This window comes from Perca fluviatilis, chromosome 12, assembly GCF_010015445.1.
Source record: "Perca fluviatilis chromosome 12, GENO_Pfluv_1.0, whole genome shotgun sequence".
Taxonomy (NCBI): domain Eukaryota; kingdom Metazoa; phylum Chordata; class Actinopteri; order Perciformes; family Percidae; genus Perca; species Perca fluviatilis.
The window spans coordinates 26,560,991-26,584,670 of NC_053123.1; the positions used below are offsets into that span (position 1 = coordinate 26,560,991).

The following is a 23,680-nucleotide window of genomic DNA, read 5'->3' on the forward strand; positions in this document are numbered from 1 at the left end:
GTGTGAGCTAGGAGCTGCTTTGCAACAGGATACAAGAAACTTATGTAATGCATCCATTTCAGGTTGTGTTTAGTTATTTTTTACATTTTGTCCTTATTCCAAAAATTCTTATTTGTAGTATAATATTTATTTTTGTTTGTGTTTATATTTAATAATAATTAAAAAAGAAACTATTTTATCTATTCAAGAATAAAGTTTAGCAGTCTCATTCTGAGCACAATGATCTTCAGATATAACACAAGCCATGATGTCTGAGTTTAGAAAGCTTTCCCCAGCGAGGCAGCAGATCAAACCGAAGATTTAGAGATTTAACTGTATTATATTAAGCTTTAACTGAATTTTTATATGCATAATATAATTTAAAGCTTTTGCCTCGCATAAATCTTAATGACATATTGTAAGTGTACACATCATACTACAGGGAGGAATGGGGCCTTTTTACAGAAAAAAAAGACAACAATGTACTTTTAGCATTTAAAAATGATTTAAATCTATTTGTGGTTTGACCTTGGGGTGATAGTGTCTTTGTAAAACCAGAGCAGACATAAATGGTTGGACATAACTGGGTCCAGTTTATCTTTAAGTGAAGTAGACTCTGGTGGGAAGCCAAGCTCCACACATTGCCAGTAGTCTGGACATCCCACTCCCGTCAGGAGCTGCACTCATGAACGCTGGCCTCTTTCTTTTATTACTGGATGTCTACGAGGGTACTTTATCTGTCGGTACAGTTTGATTTAGACTCGTTCTGATCGCATTGGAACCCCCTGTTCCTGTACGTACAAACACTTCCATCTGATTTTCCGCATACCTCGGTGGAGAAAAGCACCAGGAAAACAATATTGGTGGCATTTTTATCTTCTTAAACAGAAAGCAGCAGGTGTGAAACCTCCAACTCTGTAATTATTTCTAATTCTGAGGCAATTATTACTCTTGACGACACTGTGGACGTGGTGTACCAGACATGTTTTCGCAGTTTCCCTGGCAGCGCGCCTGTTCCTCGGTTTCCAAGTCACGACTGTGGGCTGTTTGCCTGCTGCTGACTCCCCAACGCTTCCAACATTTCACTGGATTATAACCGAGGAAAGTAACCTGTTTACGGTAAACGCTGTCATTAACGGGGGCCATTGGGTTCTCTTATTCTACTTGTCGCATTTTAAGAAAGGCGAAGGCGTTAAGAGCGCGCTGAGAACCCCTTTTTCAGTGGATATACGCATTTTGGCACAGCACCGTACCGAGAAGCGCACAGTGATGCCGCATCGGATCCGCGTCCTGCTGCTGCTGCACCTGGCTGTGCTGCTGCTGGGCTGGCCGACCGGAGCGGGACGGGTACGAAAAAAGGCCACCAGGTCCCGGTCTTGCCTGGACCTGCCGGAGGAGATCCTGGAGCAGATGTTCGGTCGGCTCTCGGTGGGAGTGATGAGTGCTTTTCACCACGCACTGGAGCTGGTGCCGCAGGACAAACTCAACCTGACGTGCCCGACCACCGCACGGTCCCCGACCGACAGCAAGACCCGCCTCCCGGTCAACCTGCTCAGCATCTCCCCCTGGGCCTACAGGTGAGAGCAGGTGCAACTTAAAATGTTAAATCGCAATTTGCGCTGTGATCTATTCTATAAATTACGTTGCATTAATGTATTTGCAAAAAAATACTTGCATTCAAACTGGAAACATCAACATGTTTTTATTATTGGAAAGGAAAACAGTTAAATATTGCAATGTATAAAACTTTCAACAACACTTTAATTATATTTTGTCAACTTGTTCAGCTGTTGATACACAAGTACACATTTATTGTAGCGTTTAGTGTGTATTTAAACTTTCACGGGCAGAATTACTGTAACACCAAATGTATAATATAACCATAACTACAAACAACTGCCTGGAAAAGCTAACATCAGAAATTTTGCATTGTAAATTAAGTGCGGTAAGTTTTGCTGAATGTTTTAATGGGTTGCTCTTTCAAAACAAGTATAGCTACTGGGAATATTTTAGATTTCCTTGTAAATACATTATTTAACAAACAGCTAAACAAATCTCAATTTAGGCCATTAAAGTACTATGTCAATTTACAGAACATTAAAAGAAACCTCACGGTCTACAAAAGGTTTACACAAAAGCCAGTACAAAACTAACAATAATGTTAAACTCACTTCTTATATCAATGTGATGTGACAGAAAGTGCATTGTTGGCCAGACACTAACTAATTTTGGCATATAGCACTCCTTTGATTTAAAAAAAAAACACGTTAAATTAAACATTTAAAAGTGTTGTGGAAAATCAGGAATGTAAATCACTGTATATTCTAAATTCAGAGCAAACCGTATTTAGTTTTTACCTTTTTTGTGTCGCATTAGTTTCATTCTACTGTATGACCTTCAGTATATCTCTTCTGGCTTCAAGTGCTTCCCATTAAACATGCTTCAGATTTGAAATAACAGATTGACTTTGGCAGCAAAAACTGACAATTCATGTCAGTCACCTAATTAATGTCTTAATTTCAGAAAAACAACAATACAATGTTTTACAGGAAGTTGGCAGGAATACTTGTGTGTTTGACCTGTAAATATGTCACACTTAAAAGGTCCCATGACATGGTGCTCTTTGGATGCTTTTATATAGGCCTTAGTGGTCCCCTAATACTGTATCTGAAGTCTTTTTCCTGAAATTCTAGGTGGGTGGGGGTGTGGCCTTGACCAACTGCCACTTTGCTCGTTTGAAAGCCATGATGTCTCTCTCTCTGGGCGGGCAAAGTAGAGAAAGGGGAGGTAACCTTGCTCCTTATGACCTCATAAGGAGAAGATTCCAGATCGGCCCATCTGAGCTTTCATTTTCTCAAAGGCAGAGCAGGATACCCAGGGCTCGGTTTACACCTATCACCATTTCTAGCCACTGGGGGACCATAGGCAGGCTGGGGGAACTCATATTAATGTTAAAAAAAACCTACTTAAGTGAAATTTTCATGCCACGGGACCTTTAAGAGTGTTGAAGGCAGCAATCCGCTTAAAGAATATAAACTCTGATTTTGCAAAGGAAAACTCATCTGTTTAATTCATTTTTTCAGAATTTCGTACGACCCGGCAAGGTACCCCCGCTACATCCCTGAGGCTTACTGCCTGTGTAAGGGCTGCCTGATCGGACCGTACGGTGAGGAGAGTGACCAGTACCGCAGCACTCCGGTCTACGCTCCCTCGGTCATCCTGAAGAGAGCGGGCTCCTGTCTCGGCGGCCGCCACTCGTACGTCGAGGTCTACGTCTCCATCGCTGTGGGATGCACCTGTGTGCCGCTGCTGGAGAAGGAGAGGGACGGCCAGAACAGCAACCAGAGCCTGGAGAGATCAGAGGTCAAAACCAAAGCCAAAGCCAAACAGCTCGTCTCTGCGGCGAAGAAAGTATGAAGGAAGCTGGACTGTTTTTGTTTTTTTACAGCTGACACACATTTTTTGGTCTTAGTCCTTCCCCATTGACACTTTTTTCAATTGAAGGAAAATACCTGTTATGTAGAAGCCCCCGTTAGTGTCCCTAATCAAGCACACATTATATATTTGCATGATGAAGGGTTTAGTAGTACAGAGGTACTGATTGACATCTCTGTTCATCTTTGGGAAATGTTTTTCATCTGGAAGCAAATAAGGGCGTAGTTTGTTGTCTGGTTTGCTCTCAAATAAGAATTATTTGGCCTGCTTACATTCTTGGCTTGGTTATGACACCCTTTGGACCCAGACTTACTGATGTCTTGACTACGGTTGTTTAAGAATACAAAATTCAAAGTTATTGTATTGGCTGGACTCAAGAGAACATGCCTAAAAATCCAGAGAAGACTAGATGAAACTCTGAAGTTCATTATGACATTTGAAGGGTTGGTTCAGCTCAATGTACAATAAAACATATTTGACTTACTTCTTGTATCTAGTAATGCAGATAGTTTGAGTTTTTTATGCTCAGGTTTTGAGAAATGTATCTGAGATTTCTGCACCACAAAAACTTTCCTTCATCGTATCGGGGTGGATGCAGAAAAATCAGAGATGAATATCTCCAAACCTGGACAAATAAAACCACAACTATCAGCATGGATAGAGAAATAAATGAGAATGCGTTTATTTGTAATTTGGGTGGACCAACAAAGTTAACGCAAACAAATATTGACCAATGGAATAAAATGCCTCATTATTAATCAATGCTGCCACCTACTGATGTTGAAATACAACTGCAAGTTCATTCATTCTGACCCACTTTAATAATAAATTGTCATCAAAACAACAAATATTCCAGATGATTTGCATAAATATTTAATGTTGTTTTTTTAATCGATTACCGACAAACTATTAACCGAAATGAATCAATGTCAATCAATTTACCATGGGTTACCAAGCTTATGCGTATGGGGAGTGGTGGCCTAAGGGTTAGAAAAGCGAGCTTGTGAACGGAAGGTTTTTGCCAGGATAAACCTAGGTGGGGAAAGTAAAACAACAGTATAAGTATATATATATATATATATATATATATATATATATATATATAACCAAAACAAACTCTGAAAATGTCCACCTTCACTGCATTGTTAACGCATCCCTTCATTCTTCACCAGTAGAGGACCACAGACCTAACAGCACTGTGCTGGAGAATGTCCTCCCTCTATCAGGCTCTTTCTGCTCTCAACAGTCAAAGTGTTCATCAGACCTCCGCAGGTTCAGGACAGCAGGCCAGACGGATAGTTGACAAAACAGCGGAACTCATTGTTCAAGCTTCGGTTGTGTTTTGGCAGGAAGCTGCACATTTTTACATCCAGAAGGTCTTTGGCGAGTTTCTCCATGATGGCTCCTTTAGAACAAAAAACGGGACACAAACGTGATGCAAAAAAGCTGCTGAAAACACAGCAATGTAGGATGTTGCTGCTCACTTTTTTTTCCACTAAAAATGTAGGTGTAAAGAGTAGTGGTGGAATGTTATTAAGTACATTTACTTAAGTACATTTTCAAGGTACTTATTTCTAGAGATGGTCCGATACCGATACCAGTATCGGCTCAGATACTGCCTTAAAACGCTGGTATCTGTATCGGGAAGTACTGGAGTTTATGCACCGATCCGATACCACGTAATAAAAGAAAATCTACGTTAAAGTAGTTTAGTTATGTTCTTTTTCCATTATAACTGACGGTCAAACTGGATAATAAAATAAAGTTCTGTGGCATTCATTGTTTGTGTTTGTTCATTTTTCACAAAGACTCTAACCTGAGGCAGACCGACAACAAAGATAGAAATCATATCACATCCATACAGGGATAGTAGTATACAGTTGTTAAAACATAATAAAATATATATGACACACTGGTATCGGATCAGTACTCGGTATCGGCCGATACTCAAGTTCAGGTATCGGGAAGCAAAAAATGGTATCGGGCCATCTCTACTTATTTCCATGTTATGCTACTTTTTACTTCCACTACATTCTCAAATGTACTTTATTTGGCAGCTTTAGTTAATTTACAGATTTAGATTAATACAAAATATAAATCAACTAATACATTGATATATTACAAGATAAGCTACTCAGCAGTAAATAAAGTAATTCAAATTCTCGGTGGCTTTATAATGTAACAATAATAATACATGAGAGATACAAAGTGGCTCCTCTCACCTGTACACAGCAGCACTTTGCCTTTGCTCAGGTGCTTGATGGTTTCGGCCACTTTGCTCAGACACTCCTCGGACAGGTACGGCGGGTCGGCCAAGACCACGTCGAAGCTCTGAGGAGCCACGTTGGCCACAAGAGCCAGCGGCTCTTTGTAGTCGTAGAAGATGAAGTCCTCGCCGTAGATGGCGAAGCGGCGGTCGTACTCCAACACGACGGCAGACACCCGGTCCGAGCCTTCCACCACACCCTGCTTCAACTTCTGGTACACGCTGGGCGCGCTCACACACGCTATCCTGCAGGTAGAAAGAGACGTGTAAACTCAGTCAGAAACCGGTCGAAGACGAAGCTTAAATTTCTGGTTGTGCTTTGCTGGGATTTTGTTGAATTCTCAGAATCCATTCGTCACAGGACCGAGATAAACCAGTTTCTACACCCACAATATCCGAAGGTAGATCAGGATGCAATGCAGCTACAAGACAGCCTGGGGTTTAAATAAGAAATGTAAACACAACACACATTACGCTGAATCTTTCACTCAGATTATTCTCGAAAACAAGTGGCCCCCGAGGTGTGGCTACATATCTGGGAAACTGCTAAATAAAGTCTTTAAAAAGCCCCTTGGGTCAGCTACATTTTGCTGATTACTTAAGTAAGGTTTTGAATGCAGGACTTTTACTTGTCGTGGGGTATTTTCAGTGTGGTATTAATACTTTTACTGCAGTAAAGGATGTAAATACGTTTTCCACCACTGCTTACACCCTCTGTTCGTTTCTGATTTTCAAACTTCCTGACCTTACTTTTTGATTTTGTGAATACTGGGCCGAGAACCACAGCTCAAAAAGTGTGAGTGTGTGTGAGAATCTATGTGTGTGTGTGTGTAGGTGCACACCTGCCTCCCTCTCCAGCTTGTGTGTGTGTGTGTGTGTGTATATACTTTTACCTGTCTCCCTCTCCAGCTTGTGTGTGTGTGTGTGTGTGTGTGTGTGTGTGTGTGTGTGTGTGTACTTTTACCTGCCTCCCTATCCAGCTTGTGTGTGTGAGAATGTGTATGTGTATAATTTTACCTGCCTCCCTCTCCAGCTTGTGTGTGTGTGTGTGTGTGTGTGTGTGTGTGTGTGTGTGTGTGTGTGTACTTTTACCTGCCTCCCTCTCCAGCTTCACGTACGACCTCCTCAGCTAACTGAGCTGCTGTTTCGTCACTGTACCAGAACTGACTCATCCGCTGGTGGAAACAGAAATATCAGTGACACTCTGAACATGTGTGACCATATCAACGTTCAATCTTTCAATCTGACTGCAGTGCTGCATGCTTCTACAAAAGTAATATTAATATTTGCCAATACTGACATTTTAAAAGTTTACAAAATGATTTAGCGGATTTATAAAAACAACTTTTTCTTTAGGGCTGCATTGTATGATTGGCATTAATTACCTGTTAATCTGTTCATTCATTTTTCTATTAAACCCATTAATTAGTCTATAAAATGTCAGATTTTTTTTTTTTACTTATTCCCATCAAAAGTTGTCAGATGCCAGAAGACAATAAAACAATTCTCAAGAAGGAGGTAAGGAAAGGATTTCAGATGTGCAGTTGGGGTGGAGGAAGAGGAGCCATTACTGAGACAGCCAAAATACACAGAGCAGTAGCCCCACCTAGTGGAAAGGGCACGCCCCGCCACTGGTTACTAATGCCCATAAAAAATAATTTGTGGATCTGCTATGTGATTCGGATCTGCTCCAAATTTTAATGGGTTCGTCCTGGGCCCTTGCTACACCCTTCCACAAAGTTTAATGAAAATCGGGCAGGTCGTTTTCCCGAAATCCTGCTAACAAACAGACAAACTGAGCCGAAAACATAGCAGAGTTCTGTCTCCTGTCACTAAAACCAGTCAACTCACCCAGTCTTCGTCCACTGCTCCCACAGCGAACTGGTCTGATGGCGTAGCGCTGGCTTCGCTGGTCTCAGCGTAAAACTCCTGCAGGGCGGCCAGAGTGTGAGCCGACAGCGTCGGGACATCGTCGTCGCTGCTGTCACCCATGTCTGACTGGAGGAAGATGAGGAGAGGAACAGCTGTTCTTTAAGAATGAAGGACCAGAAAACCTGGAACCAAAATAACTTCTTTTTTTTTTATTATTATTGATTACATTTTAACTGGTTAATTTAAGCCGGTGGATGACTTGATACATTACAAATAGGTAGCTATATATGTAGGATTGGGCATCGAGAACCGATTCCTACTTGGAATCGGTTCAAAAATTACGATTCCAGTGGAATCGTTTCTTTATTGGAACCGTTTGGAATCGTTTAGAGGATTTGGTTTCAAATCTGATCATCGCTTCCCAATTTAACATGAGCAACTTTTGGTTTCTGAAGCAGCCAGGAGCTTGTTGTGTTGCAGCGCTGTGCAGTGTGGCTTTATTTTACATTGAAAAGCCCGGTAAAACTGCAAACCACCATTGAATGAAAATAAAACGTTCCTCTTATTTGTGAAAATAGGCATGTGACCCGTTTCAACTCCACCCCTCAAAGAATCGAACCGGAATCAAAAGGAAGAATTGGAATCAGAATTGTTAAAATCCAAACAATGCCCAACCCTATATGAACTCAAAGTTATTATTTATTTACTTGCAGTAGACTCAAACCCATCACAGCTTTACAAAAACCTGTTAGCAAACCACTGACAAAATAAGGTATTTAAGATGTACTTATTATATATTTGAAGATGTATTTCTTATTAAAAGCAAACCATTGGATCACTGTTCACTGCATGGAACATTTACCAGATGAAAATATTATCGATATTTATCGATAAGTATTTTAATATTGTGATATTGGTTTCAACTACTTATATTATTTGTTAAAAACAATTCCGAGTTGCACATTTCATAATTTGCACTGGCAAAATAAAGTATTAATATCCATACAAACACAAAACGTTTCCTGGTCTATTATTTCTTGCTTTTGTCCATCTGATGTTTGCATCAAGTTACAACAACCATTATATTAAGATATTTTCAGAATTGCCTTTTTTAATTTCATATTTACACCACATACTCCCTCTGCTTCTGCTTAGATGTCACGTAATCGCGTTGTCTCTCACATTTAAGACTTTTACTCCTAATATAGTATTTCTACACTAGTATTGCTACTTTTACTAAAAGATCCGAGCTCTTCTTCCATCACTGCTGACAAATGAATGAGTGACAGACAGCGACGATAGTAGCCTGTTCTGTAAATAAACTGCCGATTTAATACAATTAACTCCACTGATAAAGAAGCCGCTTGTTACCACACTCAAAAAGGTCACGCGTTTTTAAAATAAAGTACTAAACTGAACATACCACTTATTACTTATCAGAAACTGGTCCCGTTGTGCACTTCACCAAAGATCCTCCATAAACCGTCTCTGACTTCACTGTAGGCTGCGGCGTTGTGAACATGAACCATGGATGTAGACGTGAAGACGTGAACATGTTGACACATGTGAGGAGCATTGGTGAGGAGTCGCAGATTGATGACATATTCCATATAGTACGGTTCTTGAAAAGGGACAAAAAAGTCGACCGCGCTAATTTAGGTACATACTGATCTTCAGGAAATCAAATATTTGGAAGATAGAGTGAATAGAATAGAGTGAAAGTCGTCTGGAAATATGTGGCGTTGGATGCAGTGGTGGAATACACCACATATTTAAACAACAGAATACTAGGATTGTTTTTCTGACGTACTATACTATGACTTTTGAATTTTTTCGATATACTATACTATGACTTTTTATGTCTTCTTTCGACATACTATACTATTATTTTTTTATGACTTTTTTCGACAAACTATTTTAAATATGACATACCATGACTTTAATTATGACTTTTTATGACATACTATACTATGACTTTTTTTACAAAGACTTTTTATCAGTTTTTATGACATATTATGCATGGACTTTTTAAAAACTTTTTTCCGACATACCATGATTTATTTCTGACTTTTTATAACATATATACGACTTTTTTATCACTTTTTTCAACATACTATACTATGACGTTTTTATGACTTTTAACACACGATACCATGACGTTTTTATGACTTTTTATGACATATTATACTATGACTTTTTCTTGACTTCCTACATTTACTTTTTTTTAATCACTTATTTTTTTTTTACATACTATACTATGACTTTTTATGACATACTAAACTATGATTTTTGTATGACTTTTCTTTGACATACTATACCATGAAGTTTTTCTCACTTTTTTCAGACATACTATACATTTACTTCTTTTTTTTTTTTTTTACATACTATACTAAGACTTTTTTTTTTTTAAAGAGTATTTGTTTGGGGCTTTTCCCTTTATTACAGTGACAGTGGATAGCCATGAAAGGGGGAGAGAGATAGGGGATGACACGCAGCAAAGGGCCGCAGGTCGGATTCGAACCCGTGCCGCTGCAGGATTCAGCCAACATGGGGAGCACGAGGCCGCCCCATACTAATCCCTTTTTAATGGCTTTTTTTTCGACATAATATGCTATGACTTCTTTAGACCTATTGTATTGGTGCCACAGTGGCTTAGTGGTTAACACTGCTGACTTACTATACTATGACTTTATAACTTTTTTCGAAATACTATAAGACTTTTTTCAACATTGTATACTATGATTTTTTTTCTTAAAAAAAAAAAAACAACTTAAAATGTTCCACATTTGTTTAATACATTTTGGTATTATTAAACATTTCAATGAAATTGATACTAATTAAAACAATTCGCACTTCTCCAACTATTCTTACTACTTCACCTTATTCTTATGTAATTATGCCAGCAATCCAGTTTAGCTTTAGCAATTTAGCTTTTCAACATTCACAAGCATTTTCAGCAGGAATGCATTTTGTAGTTACAGAGTGGCATTAGTACTTTTACTTAAGTAAATACCACCAAATGCCTTTGTCTTGAAGAATACCTGACCACTTACTGTATCTGGCAGAACAAATATTTGGTGATTAAAAGAATATTCAACAACTTAAACATAACAAAGGAAACTGCAGAGCCCAGAACATTTTATACAATAAGTTTATGTACACTTTTACACTTCATTAACAAAACAGCCGTTCTACAATAACCAGGATAGTGCTCTGAACGAGGAGGTCTCCAACATAATGCTTCAACAAGTGGCTCTGCTCCTTTTTATTTGGTTTGTAATTGCTGTCCTTCAGCTCAAACAGTCTCTGCTTCAATCCAGTGTGTGTTGAAGAGTGATACGGTGGATGTGCAGCTGTAGAAAAATACTACTGAAATGAAATCTGCTAAACTTTAGAGGCCCGATCCTTCATCGAGCCTTCATGGGTCCAGAGGGATGACCCCGGGGAACATAATACTACGATTCAAATAAGAGAAAAAATTTCAAACCGCAAAAGGTCAAAACCGAGGAAGTTTTTCCCTCTTTATCTGAATTCATACAATGTTGAACTCGCACAAGTCTTCCTGCCGTCTAACTGGCATATAAAAACATTTTAGTCATGTTTTTTTGTTTTTTTGTCTTTGAGCAAACATTTCTTGTGGTTTCTGGTTTGAAAACATTATATATATATATATTTACACCTTTTAGTGAAACTGATTTTGGTTTTCTGTCAACGCCAACAAACGCCCTCCTGTGCTGCATGGTTTAGCAACCCCAAAGACAGCCGGGCCTCTCGCATATGCGTGTGCAAGTGCGTTTTTTTGATTGTGTGTGTGTGTGTGTGTGTGTGTGTGTGTGTGTGTGTGTGTGTGTGCGCATCCGCTGTATTCTTGGCGAATGGCAGGCACAGTTTGTCAGTTGAAACGCGCACACACAGCACATTCACCAAAATAAAAGGCACTCTGGGAAGGATTGGGGCAGCATGTGCGTGTATGTGTGTGTGTGTGTGTGTGTGTGTGTGTGTGTGGTTGCTATGGCATTCTTGACACAAAATGGCCCATCTAATACTCTAATACTTTCAACTTTCACAAGCCTCACACTGAAGAAAAAACATCTTCTTTAATTTTCAAGACTTGTTTGACCCCCAGTGTTGCTGTGTGTGTGTGTGTGTGTGTGTGTATGTGTGTGTGTGTGTATGTGTGGCCTCCAGGTACAGAAGGCGGAGGACAACAGCGTCAACATCAGCTGCTGCTCCAACCTCCTCTCATCGTCATGATGGTCAGTGCTCCGCCATGTAAGTCAACATGGGGAGGGGATCCTCTGACTGAGTCCGTCTGCTCTGCAGTTCCGTCTCCATGGTTACCACATCATCATCAAGTCTGTCAATCATGCGGGACTGGAGAGGCGGGGGGATAAAATAAAACTAAAAAGGAATCCAAGGAGTTGAAAACCGGGTAAACATTCAGGCATGAGATGGATCCCTCAGCGAGTAGAGAGACAGCGAGGTCCTCAGAGGCTTCCAGCGGCCTCTTCTACCCATAGTTCTTAGGGACGAAGCAGGGGGGTCTTTTGATTGGTTGCTTTAAAAAGAAAGAAAAAAAAGAAAAGAAAAGAAGATCCGAGGCGGAGGCCATTTCCAGTGGTTATTTCATGCAAAGCAGACCGCCCACGTTGGCCACAAACTCCTCCAGGCTCTTGAGGAAGGCGACCTTCTGCTTGCGGTCCATGGTGGGCGGCGTGCTACTGGCTGCCAGGGTGTTGAAGGCGTCGGCCAGGCGCTGGTAGATGACGGCGTCTCTCTGCGAGGAGAGGAGGGTCTCCACAAGCTCTGAGTACTCCGCCTGTCGGAGGACAAACACACCATCAACTCAGAATCAAGAGTTTTAATAAAAGAGCTAATATTATCAGCTGATACGTAACAGAAGCTGTGTCGATGACATTGTTCGTGCACTAGAAATCACTGACACGTTCATTTTCCAACTGTAAAATGTCCCGCTCTGTACCATTTTGTTTTTATTCGTTAAAAAATGTAAAAGATCCTTAAAAATATTCTCCCATCATTTCCTGTCATCTCTTGACAGTTGACTTCATAATAAAAGCCATAGAATGCCCAATAAGTAATTGTTAACATCATGTGTTGATGTAAAAACAAATATCAGCTGGTGTATTTTTATCAGGTAGGGATATTGACATGAGTCTCAAAAATCAAGAATTGGCTGGGCTAAAATAATAATTCGTACAATACTGGTAATAAGTATAACAACTGAATACAAATCAAGACATATTTCTTGGTCAGGAAAGAGGCCAGGACTAGAATTATTTTGTATTATTTGTTAATAAGTTGTTGTTATTATTATTTATTTTTTTGGTCTGTTTACATTACGTAAAAACACAGAACTTTATTTTGTGCTACTCTAGCTTTAATCCTGTTCTATTCTGTGGTAGTGAGGGCTGAGGTATGTGCTATGACACAGATCGGCCACAAGAGGGCGTTTAGTGTCATTTCCATTCTGCCTCCTGTTGCTGATGAGGGCAGCTCAGCCCTCATTTAATAGAATTAATGTATACTTATATACTTTATTAAATTAAATTAAGTAATTGCATGACAATTTTCCACAGTGTGCTTGTTTGACTTATAAAATAATTCTCGACGAAAACAAGTTGTGTTTTAATCTCAAATTTGCTTCAGTTTTATCAAACCAGGAGTGAGTTTTTAAATATTTATAAATATAAAGTCATATTTAAACCTGGACCACAAATAGGAGGATGCCTTTTCTTGTGAAGACATTTGACATGCTATATTTTAACAGTTTAGGCTGCCAGCAAAGCAAAGTTACTGCTGGGTCACCAACTAGGAGCAAAAGGACATTTCAACGTAAGCAAGAAACTTTGTCTAAACGGACAACTACTTGATGGTGGGTTTCTTTTTTTTTATTGAAATTTTCTGTCAACAGTTACAGTGTCAGATTTTACACACTCCACAAAGCAATTATTCACATATCAGTGTCCTTATTGTCCAGTGGTGATGGTGGTGTCCTCTTGCAGACTGATCTCAAAGTGGCGCATGTATGACACGCCAATTCGTATGCCATTTTGCCGTCTTATCAAGACGCATAATCGCTTTTAGCTTGTTTATCAACGCAATTCGCCTGCCATTGACCTACATTACGAGTGAATTTTCGCCCTAGCGAGTAGTATAAATGGACGTAAGTCCGCAGAGGGGGGTTGGCTTGGATGGCGGATGGGTAAAACACAGGACTTTGACCCAGGAAAGCCGGGATCGCTTCCTGCGTGTGGCGATTTTCAGCCGTTTTTTTTTTTTTTAAGCCTTCCCCAATGTTTCTTTCCTAAACCCAACCATTTATTGTTTTCCTAAGTGTGTTTTTGTCGTTTTTCCGTGTATTTTTTCCGCTTTTTTGTGTTACTAAAGCCTTTCCCAGTGTTCTTTTTTTTTTACACACGTGTGACGTTGTTCTGTATACAGCGTAGACATACACGTGGATAGCTCAAAATGCATACAGATAACACGCCATTTGGCATTAGGAAAGTGGCGTGTATGTTTACGCAAAGTCATGATGCCATGTTGCCTCTTGCTGTGTTCTATAATCTGTCAATTTTTCCTGAAATTGTGTCACTGCTCCACGGTCTGGGGTTCTGCTTTATACCATAACCTTGTTATTGCTTTTTTACTTTCCGATAGCAGAACTTTAACAAGATACTCATCCTCTTTTTGAATTATATCTTGTGTCAAATTTCCCAGATAAAGTACCTTACAAAACTTGGGTATCTCGTATCCTATAACTTTTCTTAAACCCCGCCATATTTTATCCCAATATCCTATTATCTTTTGGCAAGACCAAAAAATATGCATATGGGCTACATCCATGTGTCCACATATTCTCCAGCATGGTTGCTGGTTACATACAGTTTCCTTCCTAATGTTTGGAGTTATAAAAAATCTGACCATATTTTTAAAATTGAATTCTCTCCAAAACGGACAACTACTTGATGGTGGGTTTCAAGTGCAATAATTCTGTATTTGACCAGAGGACAACTTTATAAATGGTGATGTTATTCACTCACCTGATGAAGGCACACAAGTGTGTAGAGTGCTTCTCCTGCTGCCACCGTCATCTCTGTGTTGTGTTTTTGCAGGATCAGCATGTCAAACACCAACTGGAGGCACAGAGGGCAGAGTACCCGGTGTGAAAAGGAAAGTTATTATAAAGCAAAATAGTACATCCAAAATAGTGTTGCAAGAGCATGAATTCTACAGTTCAACAGCACGTAGCCTCAACATACAACTCATACTGTTCCCATTCTAGCTTCAAAAAAACAACACTCTTAAATAAATCATTCAACATTTTGGCAAGCGCACTTATTTGTTTTCTTGCCAAGAGTTAGATAAAATACCACTCTAATGTCTGCACAGCAAATATGAAGCTACAGCTGGTTAGCCAAGCTTAGCAAATATACTGGAAACAGAGGGAAACAGCTTAGCCTAGCTCTGTCCAAAAACTGACATGTCGTACTTTTGAGGGAGATTATGTGCTGAACGATTTCTTGGCCGTACGCAGTGATTTCTTGGAAAGAGAATAAGCACGTATGCCAAACTTTCAAACTATTCCTTCACTACAAGAGCAGTTAAAAGGAGTTTTAAATATTTAAACTTACCTGCTCAAATGTGACTTAAAAATAAATCTGAAATTGTGTTTTGTATGTATTTTATCATTATATTTACATGTTTTATTGTGGTGAAAATGATGGTGTGCTATACCTTGAGGAAGTGACGGGTGGCGATAAAGAGTGGCGTGTCCTTCTCCTGGGTTTTAGCGCACTGCTCAGCCAGAGGAGACAAAGCCTCCAAACACAGCTGGTTGATCTCTGAACTCATCCTGAACACAGACGTTAAGGAGCAGAAACTACATTGTAATTAGCTTGTTTCTGCCTCATACAGGCTCATACACAGCTGCACCGAGCAAACTGGCAGCTCCAGATGGAAGCAAGAAGAACACTGAGGACCCGAAATCCAGTAAATTATTGTCAGATGGTAATTCTCTTCTCTGCTGCAGCCACATTTTCAGATTCGGGCTATTATAAATATATATCTAAATCCAAGCACATGCAACTTTACAGCATAAAATGACTTTTTTAAAGCGAACATCATTATTAAATATACTTTTAACCCCGTCCAAAAATAATGTGATAGATGTCCAATAAACCATGGTGACTTTGAAAGACTGTTTACTTGAATAATGGCTCCTGGGACTGGGTATGGTTTTAAATGTTATTATCCTAGTGCTGATGCAATACCTGTGTTTCAATACCTTACTGTGGTGCATATTTTTATTTTTTAAAGTGCTCATATTATGCTTTTTCTCTTTCCTTTATTGTGTTATATATATTTTTTTGTGCATGTTATAGGTTTACAAAGTGAAAAAGCCCAAAGTCCACCCCAAAGGGACTTACCATCTCCAACAGAAAACACTGTTCACCAACTGCTCCAAACAGCTCTATTGTAGTCAAGCCTTTACTTCAGAGACAAACGTGCGTCACTTTGTAACACACGTTATAATGCTCACCTAGCTGCTAGCGTGGCACGCCCTCATACTCTGCTTCTGACTGGCAAGTAGTCCTTACCTAGCTACTGCGCATGTGCGATTCCAAACAAAGATGGAACAGAAGTGAGATGCCTCACTCTGTAGCTAAAACAGAGAGCTCAACCCACAGGGTGAAAAGAGGAGCTGCCGCAACGTGCAGTACAACAAAAATACGGTGTTTTGAAAATGAAACCATGTAAGCCTATTCTGATATAACCTCTAAATACAATTATGAACCTGAAAATGAGCATAATATGAGCACGGTTTTCCATTTAACAAAAGAAGTCAAAGTTCTCACATATTAAATGTTTTCAAAACAAGCACCAGTAGGAGAACACAATAAAAAAGAAAATAGTAGTACAAATCTTGATAACAACTTGTTAGTATACTAGTATTCAAGAGTCTGTTTGGCCAGTGGGAGGATACGAGGTCATTCCCAGCTCCAGGGAGAACATGAGGCTTTTGAAGAGGTCTTCAGGCAGCTGTGGGATCTTTTCTGGAAAGATCTCACAGATGAAGGTGATGAGCTTGTAGTACTGGTTACACAGGGAGGGGAACTGGGAAAACAACGTGAACAAGATCAGCAGGAGCTCTCACAACATGTCATCGTAACAGGTGTAGCCTGGATCGTAGATTAAACACTAAAAAACATCCATGATTACCTTGAGCAGGTCCTGAGACATGAGAGGGAGAACAATGTTGACACCATAAAGAACCACATCTGCTGCCGATACTGTCCGACTGGACGCCGGTGTTCCCTGGTCTTGGTTGCGAAACACATCGTCTAGAACACACAGCAGTTAAAACATTTTTTAATCTCAAGCAACTGAGGCAATATGAACAAGGAGAAGGAGAAGTCTTCTGCTCTAATTGGTTGTGGATTTCTCCTCCTAGTTTACGTTTAAAGACAGAAACATGCAGCCGACTCACCGGTGTCGCTGAAGTCGATGAACTCTTTGGAGAGCAGGTTAGTGAGCAGCTCCATGATGAGCAGCAGATCCTGGTATTGGTCCTCCTCTGCTGTAGCGTCGTTTCGCTTCCTGCTCTGGTTGTTTTTGGAGTAGACCTGCAGCAGCGTCAGACAAACCTCATACAGCTTCATGGACTTGGTCTGGATGAGGAGGGAGAAGGGACAGTTAACGTCTCAGACAGCTACGCGGACCTGCAGCCACAGAATTCATGAGTTCTGAGATTTCCCTTAACAAAAGGAAAATTTTAAAATAGTCCGTTTCCCACCACCATTGGACTGAAATTCATCAATTTATTTCTTAATTAATACTTGAAAGATCTTGTATATTCCTGTAATGTGACATATTTTTTAAATTCTGATTAACTGATACAAGTCTATCATCTCTATGTTATCCTTGTAGTCTGATACACACACCTTTCAATGAGAAATCAACTGAGGAAAATTGTCCCTTTATCTTATGAAGAAAAGATAAGCATGTAAAATGTGTGAATGCAAAGCCACGCTACATGTTTGTGTCATTGTACAAGCAGCAAATGTTTCAATAATTACAATCTTATTCAGCTTAGTGCCAAAGATGAATTTCAGTTCAAACTCTTTAAAGCCTCTGAACACCCACACGGGGGATTTCAGTTAATCTGGCTGATTCGACTCTGCTCAGCTTGAAAGTGGGCCGGAGCTTGGATGGGAATTTATTAGATCACACATATTTTCTACCAATAAGAATGATAAAGCTGTCATCTGTCCTGCCCTTAACAGGAGCAAAAAAAGCTAACAAGAGACTCCGGAAGATGTCAGTCAATCAGTTTATACAAACCCACACCATCCTGAGAAGAGGGCTAATCAGCCAGGTTAACTGGAAACGCCTGTGTGGGTGTTCAGTGCCTTTAACAAAACTGACTAAACTATTGACAGAACATCCCACAGGAAGCAGAACAACATATGGGTGAAACGCACGTGTATAGTAGCAGCTGCTCTGGCAAGCAGCAAATGATTAACTGCATAACAAAAAAGCTAATATCTGCAGGGATAACATTGGAAGTAAATTTAACTCACCTCTCCCAGGTAACAGATCTGCTTGTGAGCCACTTCAACAAAAACCTCAATGATGAGGTTGATCGTCTCGGGTGTGTTGCTGTAGACCTGAGCAACGAAAGCAGAAATCACATGAAACGCAAATGTCATCTAGAGGAGTCTTTTGTTGTGTTCTTTATTAGTAGTTGGTAGATGTCACAGCAATTCATGACGTATTTTTGTTTGTTTAATTGTGTAATTGTTTGTGTATGTAAGTTTGGGTCCCAGACAGACACCAAATTTCTATTTTAGGTCTTGAGCTGAAAAAGTTTGGGAACCCCTAAACTATATTAGATATTTACAGAACCTTTCATCATAAATGTTTACACACAGACCAACGTTTGAAGACCTCTTCCATCGTATTAATTTTACTGAAGAGTTAAAAGATACAAAAAGAACAGTACCAACTTTGATTCCGCTCTTACCTCCATGAGGCCGATGCAGCTGGACAGGAAGTCCATGAGAAAAGAGAAGAGCGCGGCCACGTTGTCGATCTGCGTCGCCTCTGCGATGCCACACAGCGCCTCTAACGTAGCGACGATTTCCTTTTTGACGGCTTCCTCCTGGCTGATCTGAGCAAAGTTCTCCTGGTTGATGAGGTTGAGGAAACGCTGCTGGAGAGGGTGAAGCACCTGGACAGACAGAAACAGGGAGTCTCAGGTTCATTTACAAATCAAAATGGAGTCCAAGATGTGTTCAGATTAGGGCTGCACAATTAATCGCAATTGTATCGAAATCGCAATATGGACTAGTGCAATATCCTAATCGCAGAGGGGCACAATATTCGTTAAAGGCAAAATATGTGTCAAACCATTCTGAATGAAGTACTGTGGTGCTGCAGAGAGGTGCCGGCCTACAAATCCTATCCTACAGACTACAGAAAACATCTTTGTTTGGTACAGATCCTCGCAAAAAACACTATAATCATTTTAATTTCTTTCAATGTTAATAATTTTCAATGAAAATGAGAAAAATGTTTAAAAAACGATCATTCCCTCCAATATCGTGAATCATATCGCAATCGCAATATCAAAGTCAAAATAATCGCATTTAAATATTTTCCTCATATCGTGTAGCCCTAGTTCAGATGGGTCATACTGTACGTCATCCATCACATACTTCATGTTTCCAAACATTTTAAAGTAGCCTGGAGAAATTTCAGTGGCAATCTTCACTTTTTTTGCAGTTAATAAACACATGTAATAGGACTATATATATATATACTATCTTTGCACAGACCTGCAGCCAAACAGACTGGAACTTCTGACTGGTTTTAGCCTTTAACCGTTATCTGAACTCAGTTATGACATTCTGTACCTATCAAACTAAACCCGAGTTACTTGAGGATAAAAGTGATTTCTCGGTGCATGTAAGGAAAGAGGAGGAATTTAGAGACGTAACAAAAGGAGCGTTTGATCAGTTGTTGGGTCCATCTCTCCAACAGAGCCATCGAAGTTCCAACAAAGCAGCTGCAGGAGCCAACAGCTGCTGTCTCTCACTGGTAACACCCATAATTACTCTGGAGTCATTGTGGCTTTGCACCCCCATTTAATACTGTCAGCCTATTAAGACAAAAGGCCTCTAGGATCACAAAAAGGATCATGTTATACACATGGGAGAAAGACTCCACGGGAGAATATTATCGACTACATCAATCACTCCTCCTTTTCCTCCAATCTGACTTGAGTCTGCGGACTCTAAACACGACCGACTTTTTTGTGTGTATTTTTAAAAAAGGACTTGGGATAATTTCAGCTGGGTCCTATTTTCATAGTTATGGACATCATTTCTATCGGTTACAAATTTTTTTTTATAACATTGTACTTACTCTACATTGCTTCAGTAAGGTCCAACAGCAAGACAAAGAGAAGTCAGATCTAAACCACTTTATCTAAAGGCCCAACTGAAAGTGAGTGCACCTGAAATGTTGATCATAATCCCTCAATGCACAGGAAAACTGCGTGAGCACACTTGTGGCTAGTACAGCGGATCAAAGTTAATCCATTCTGTTTGAGCGACAATTTTACTGTTTACCTTTAATTTATTTTCCAAATAAGCTTAATTAACCTGGAGATTTATTTACAACCTGTCTGTTCGTCTGACTGCTCATGTTTATCGCCACCATCTGACTTGTTGATGTTGCCGTTTTCACAATCTTGAACTCATTGAGTACAATAAGTTATAAGTACAGATAAAAAGATAATTTCGTTACTAAAAAGGTAAGTCTTAAGCTGTAGTTAATCGGAAAAATCTTTTAAGCACATCTGCAGAGCTACTGGGCATTTTGTCTCTTCTTCTTGTAATGCTTCTGCTCTGTTTATAGAATTAAATACGTCATTTACAGGCCGTATGTTTGCCAGACTTATTGTGGGCCTCCATGCCCCAAAGAGAAGAATTTAATAGTCTGGTTTCACACATTGTTTTCACAGTCCCATGATGCTTTCCCCTTGTACTGTAAGCTCAGTTTCATTTAAATTTATTTTGTGTGTTTCTGTGTTGTTTAGTTGTTTAGATATTTTAGGCTGGAAGAGAGAGATAAATAGTTTTTAAGTAGTTGCCTTTTTTATATTTTAAATTACTGACATCTATTATTATTATTATTACGAAAAGCACACCTGTGTAATGTTGCATCCAAGCTGGCAATAACGCAAAACCTAAATATATTAACCTTAAAAACCCTCAGGAAAGCATCAAATTCTCACATTTGAAAAGCTGGAACCAGAGAGGCATTTTTTCATGGTCGATTATGGGAATTGTTGCAGAATAATCTTTTGCCAATCTTTGTTTAACCAACTAATCATTTCAGCTCTTATCTTTAACTGTACAGAGTTAAACACACAAGTTACCTCAGCCCAGTATTGCTGTTTGGCGTCAGAGTCCATGTGAGCGAAGCCTCCCAGGACCAGAGCTTTCATCAGAGACCTCTGCACAGAGCTGGACAGCAGGTGGAGCGGTGGGCTGCGGCTGGCAAACTGCTTCGCCAGGTTCCACCAGCTTTCACACTGCACCACGACGTTCGCCCTGAACAGACGGGGATGAGGCAGAGTGTCTGTAAGAGTCTGTGGTGTGGTAGGGTCTAATGTGAACCCCCCCAGAAATCTGCAAAAACATCAGCACTTATAGTGCACAATATGATTTTTACCCAGAAGGCCTCAGCCAGTAGACCACCTTTAACAAAGTAATGCAACTTTAAAAACAATCGTAATCACAAGCTGCATCTTGCTGTTCTAATGTGAAAACTTTCTCAATCCAAATAAGTTTGTTTCCATGTTTTTACTTTGAATGCAAGAATGTTTCTTAAAATGTTGTGAGAACCCAATCCATAATCTAATAGCGTGCATATTCATCTACCAAAACATTATTTCCTAGTTCATGAAAAGCTGATATTTTACTAATAAAACATAAGTGGCAAATAAAAAATTATTTCCCTTTTAAAATTGATCTATATAATAGCAAAGAAAGCCAAAAGGTTTAAAACTATTCAGTATATTTGAGAAACAAGCAGAAAAGCTATTGGTTGCATTATGGGGAAGTTATTATGCATTATGACAACATACTACGTAATAAAAGTCAGGATATCTTGGCTGTGGACTTAATTGTTTGAAGAGCTGCAAAGATTGATCGATTGTCAACTTTTAAATTAATCGCCAACTATTTTGATAATCGATTAATTGTTTGAATCATTTTTTATGAGAATAAATACACCAAAATGATGTGATAATGAAAACTATTGTTAGCTTCAGGCCTAATTGTTTGGTCTAAAAAATTTCATAAAATGGTGAATAATACCCAAGGTACATCTTCTAATGTCTTGTTTTGTGCAACCAAATATCCAAAACACAAAAGACATTCAGTTTAACATAAAAAAAGAAAAAAAAGGAAAATATTCACATTTGAGTAGCTGAAACCAGAGAAGTTTGGCTTTTTTTCTTCTTAAAATAAATAAATAAAAGAATCAGATTGTTTTCTGTTAATCAAATGATCGTTGCAGCTCTGCACCACCACTGTCCTCACCTCTCCCTCTTCTCCACCAGGGTCACCAGAAGCTCCACAGTGTCGTTTGCCAGCTCGGCCTCTGAGCTCCACACGGACAGGTTGTTGATCACCTTCTCCAGAAGATATCCCACAATCCACTGGGCCCCCTCTGTGTCTGCACCAAACGCTGTGCTCAGGGGGATACTGATCTGAGACGAGATGAGACAGTTGGAGCAGAAACCTCTGGTTTATTGTAATGATGGGGAAAAAATATTACTATGACATAGTGCAGTGTAGGGCTGCACGATATGAGGAAAATATCCTTATTGTGATTAATTGTGCAGCCCTACTGCAGTGTGCAACATAGTATGGTTATGTAAAAGATGTGGGGCCCTATTTTAACGATCTTAGCGCACGGCTCGAAGCGCATGGCGCAGGTGCGTTTAGGGTGTGTCCAAATCCACTTTTGCTAGTTTGACGGCGGGAAAAAGGGTCTGTGTGCCAGGCGCATGGTTCAAAAGGGTTGTACTTAGTGTCTTCATTAATTCATAGGTGTGTTTTGGGATTAACATCCAATAAACCAATCAGAGTCATCTCCCATTCCCTTTAAAAGCGAGGCGCGTTTGTACCTTGGCGCATTGCTATTATGATGGCGGATTTGCACCGTAACATTTTTATTTGTAATCTTTTGCATATTTATGTGCTGCTGCGCTTCCCTGTGTATGTGTAACAAGCCTAGTGCACGAGCCTAAGCGCATTTTACAAATTCAGTGTTAAAATAACAATGAAGTGCTGCGCTATTTACTTTCGACCAGATTTTTGTTGGTCAATGGCACGATCACTTCCCGCCTACTCAAGATAGCAATACGCCAAGAATTCACCTGAACACACCTCCCTGTAAGATCAGCACACCCATGGGTGCAAAGATGGGCGCAGGTGCATTTGCTATTTAAACGACGCAGGCGCTGGACGAGAGGTACGTCAGCTTATACCTGCTCGTAGAGCTTCTCGTCCACCAGTAGGTACGTCTTGGCCCAACGTCTGAGGAACCACATGATATCCTTTCCCATCTGTGGGCTCAGCAGCCCCGTCAGGCTCGCTCTCGTTGCTCTGGACTCAACCTCTGACGTCCGCAACACCGCTGACAGCAACCTGTGACAGAAGAACGCAAGAAAGAATAGTTGGATATAAAGTTATAATAAGGGAAAAGGAAGGAGACTAGATAAAACAGTGAAAAGGCATGAGAACAGGAGGGCAGTAGTTGAGAAGACCAAAAGAAAAAGGATGAGAGAGAAATTACGACAGAAATAGATTAAATAGTACAAATAAGGGCATGACAAGATAAAGCGCTCAGCAGAGACAACAATATAAAAGCAGCCGGGGTGAGCAGCTTTTCATTCAAGGAGTGAACAGTAATTTATATAATTTTGGCCTCAAAATCAAAATGTACGCAACAGTCACAACATAAAGGAATATATTATGAATGTATAGTTTCAAGACATCTGCACAGATCATCCGACGGCAGCCCAAAAAT

At 39.8% G+C, this 23,680-nt stretch overlaps 3 protein-coding genes across 3 annotated transcripts in view; 1 reads left to right on the forward strand and 2 right to left on the reverse strand.

Moving 5' to 3' along the window:
- The first annotated feature begins 31 nt into the window (after positions 1-31).
- On the forward strand, positions 32-4,262 carry il17d (interleukin 17d). Its single transcript, XM_039819118.1, has 2 exons — positions 32-1,556; positions 3,063-4,262. The coding sequence occupies exons 1-2, from the start codon at positions 1,249-1,251 to the stop codon at positions 3,394-3,396; spliced, it is 642 nt and encodes a 213-aa protein (XP_039675052.1). The 5' UTR covers positions 32-1,248; the 3' UTR covers positions 3,397-4,262.
- A 9-nt stretch (positions 4,263-4,271) lies between these two features.
- Positions 4,272-9,144, reverse strand: eef1akmt1 (EEF1A lysine methyltransferase 1). The gene is made up of 5 exons (XM_039819117.1): positions 8,976-9,144; positions 7,532-7,678; positions 6,773-6,855; positions 5,637-5,926; positions 4,272-4,819 (listed from the first exon to the last, which is right to left on the reverse strand). Exons 2-5 carry the CDS (start codon positions 7,670-7,672, stop codon positions 4,689-4,691), a joined length of 645 nt encoding a protein of 214 aa, XP_039675051.1. The 5' UTR covers positions 7,673-7,678; positions 8,976-9,144; the 3' UTR covers positions 4,272-4,688.
- Positions 9,145-10,685: 1,541 nt separating this feature from the next.
- xpo4 (exportin 4) overlaps positions 10,686-23,680 on the reverse strand; it is a 62,863-nt gene continuing 49,868 nt past the window's right edge. Inside the window, exons 14-24 of the mRNA XM_039819119.1 lie at positions 23,139-23,298; positions 22,186-22,355; positions 21,018-21,192; positions 18,597-18,803; positions 18,154-18,240; positions 17,061-17,241; positions 16,793-16,914; positions 16,557-16,687; positions 15,308-15,425; positions 14,614-14,706; positions 10,686-12,371 (exon numbers count right to left, since the gene is read on the reverse strand). Coding sequence (XP_039675053.1) covers positions 12,174-12,371; positions 14,614-14,706; positions 15,308-15,425; positions 16,557-16,687; positions 16,793-16,914; positions 17,061-17,241; positions 18,154-18,240; positions 18,597-18,803; positions 21,018-21,192; positions 22,186-22,355; positions 23,139-23,298 — 1,642 coding nt within the window. The 3' untranslated portion in view covers positions 10,686-12,173. The remainder of the gene's footprint in view (positions 12,372-14,613; positions 14,707-15,307; positions 15,426-16,556; positions 16,688-16,792; positions 16,915-17,060; positions 17,242-18,153; positions 18,241-18,596; positions 18,804-21,017; positions 21,193-22,185; positions 22,356-23,138; positions 23,299-23,680) is intronic.

Excerpts from the sequence above, each read along its gene's own strand:
- il17d (XM_039819118.1), top strand. The coding sequence starts at position 1,249 with ATGCCGCATCGGATCCGCGTCCTGCTGCTGCTGCACCTGGCTGTGCTG. Across the intron at positions 1,557-3,062 it reads ATCTCCCCCTGGGCCTACAG|AATTTCGTACGACCCGGCAA; the intron begins GTGAGAGCAGGT and ends TCATTTTTTCAG.
- eef1akmt1 (XM_039819117.1), bottom strand. The coding sequence starts at position 7,672 with ATGGGTGACAGCAGCGACGACGATGTCCCGACGCTGTCGGCTCACACT. Across the intron at positions 5,927-6,772 it reads GAAGCTGGAGAGGGAGGCAG|GATAGCGTGTGTGAGCGCGC; the intron begins GTAAAAGTACAC and ends TTCTACCTGCAG. Across the intron at positions 4,820-5,636 it reads CAAAGTGCTGCTGTGTACAG|GAGCCATCATGGAGAAACTC; the intron begins GTGAGAGGAGCC and ends TTTGTTCTAAAG.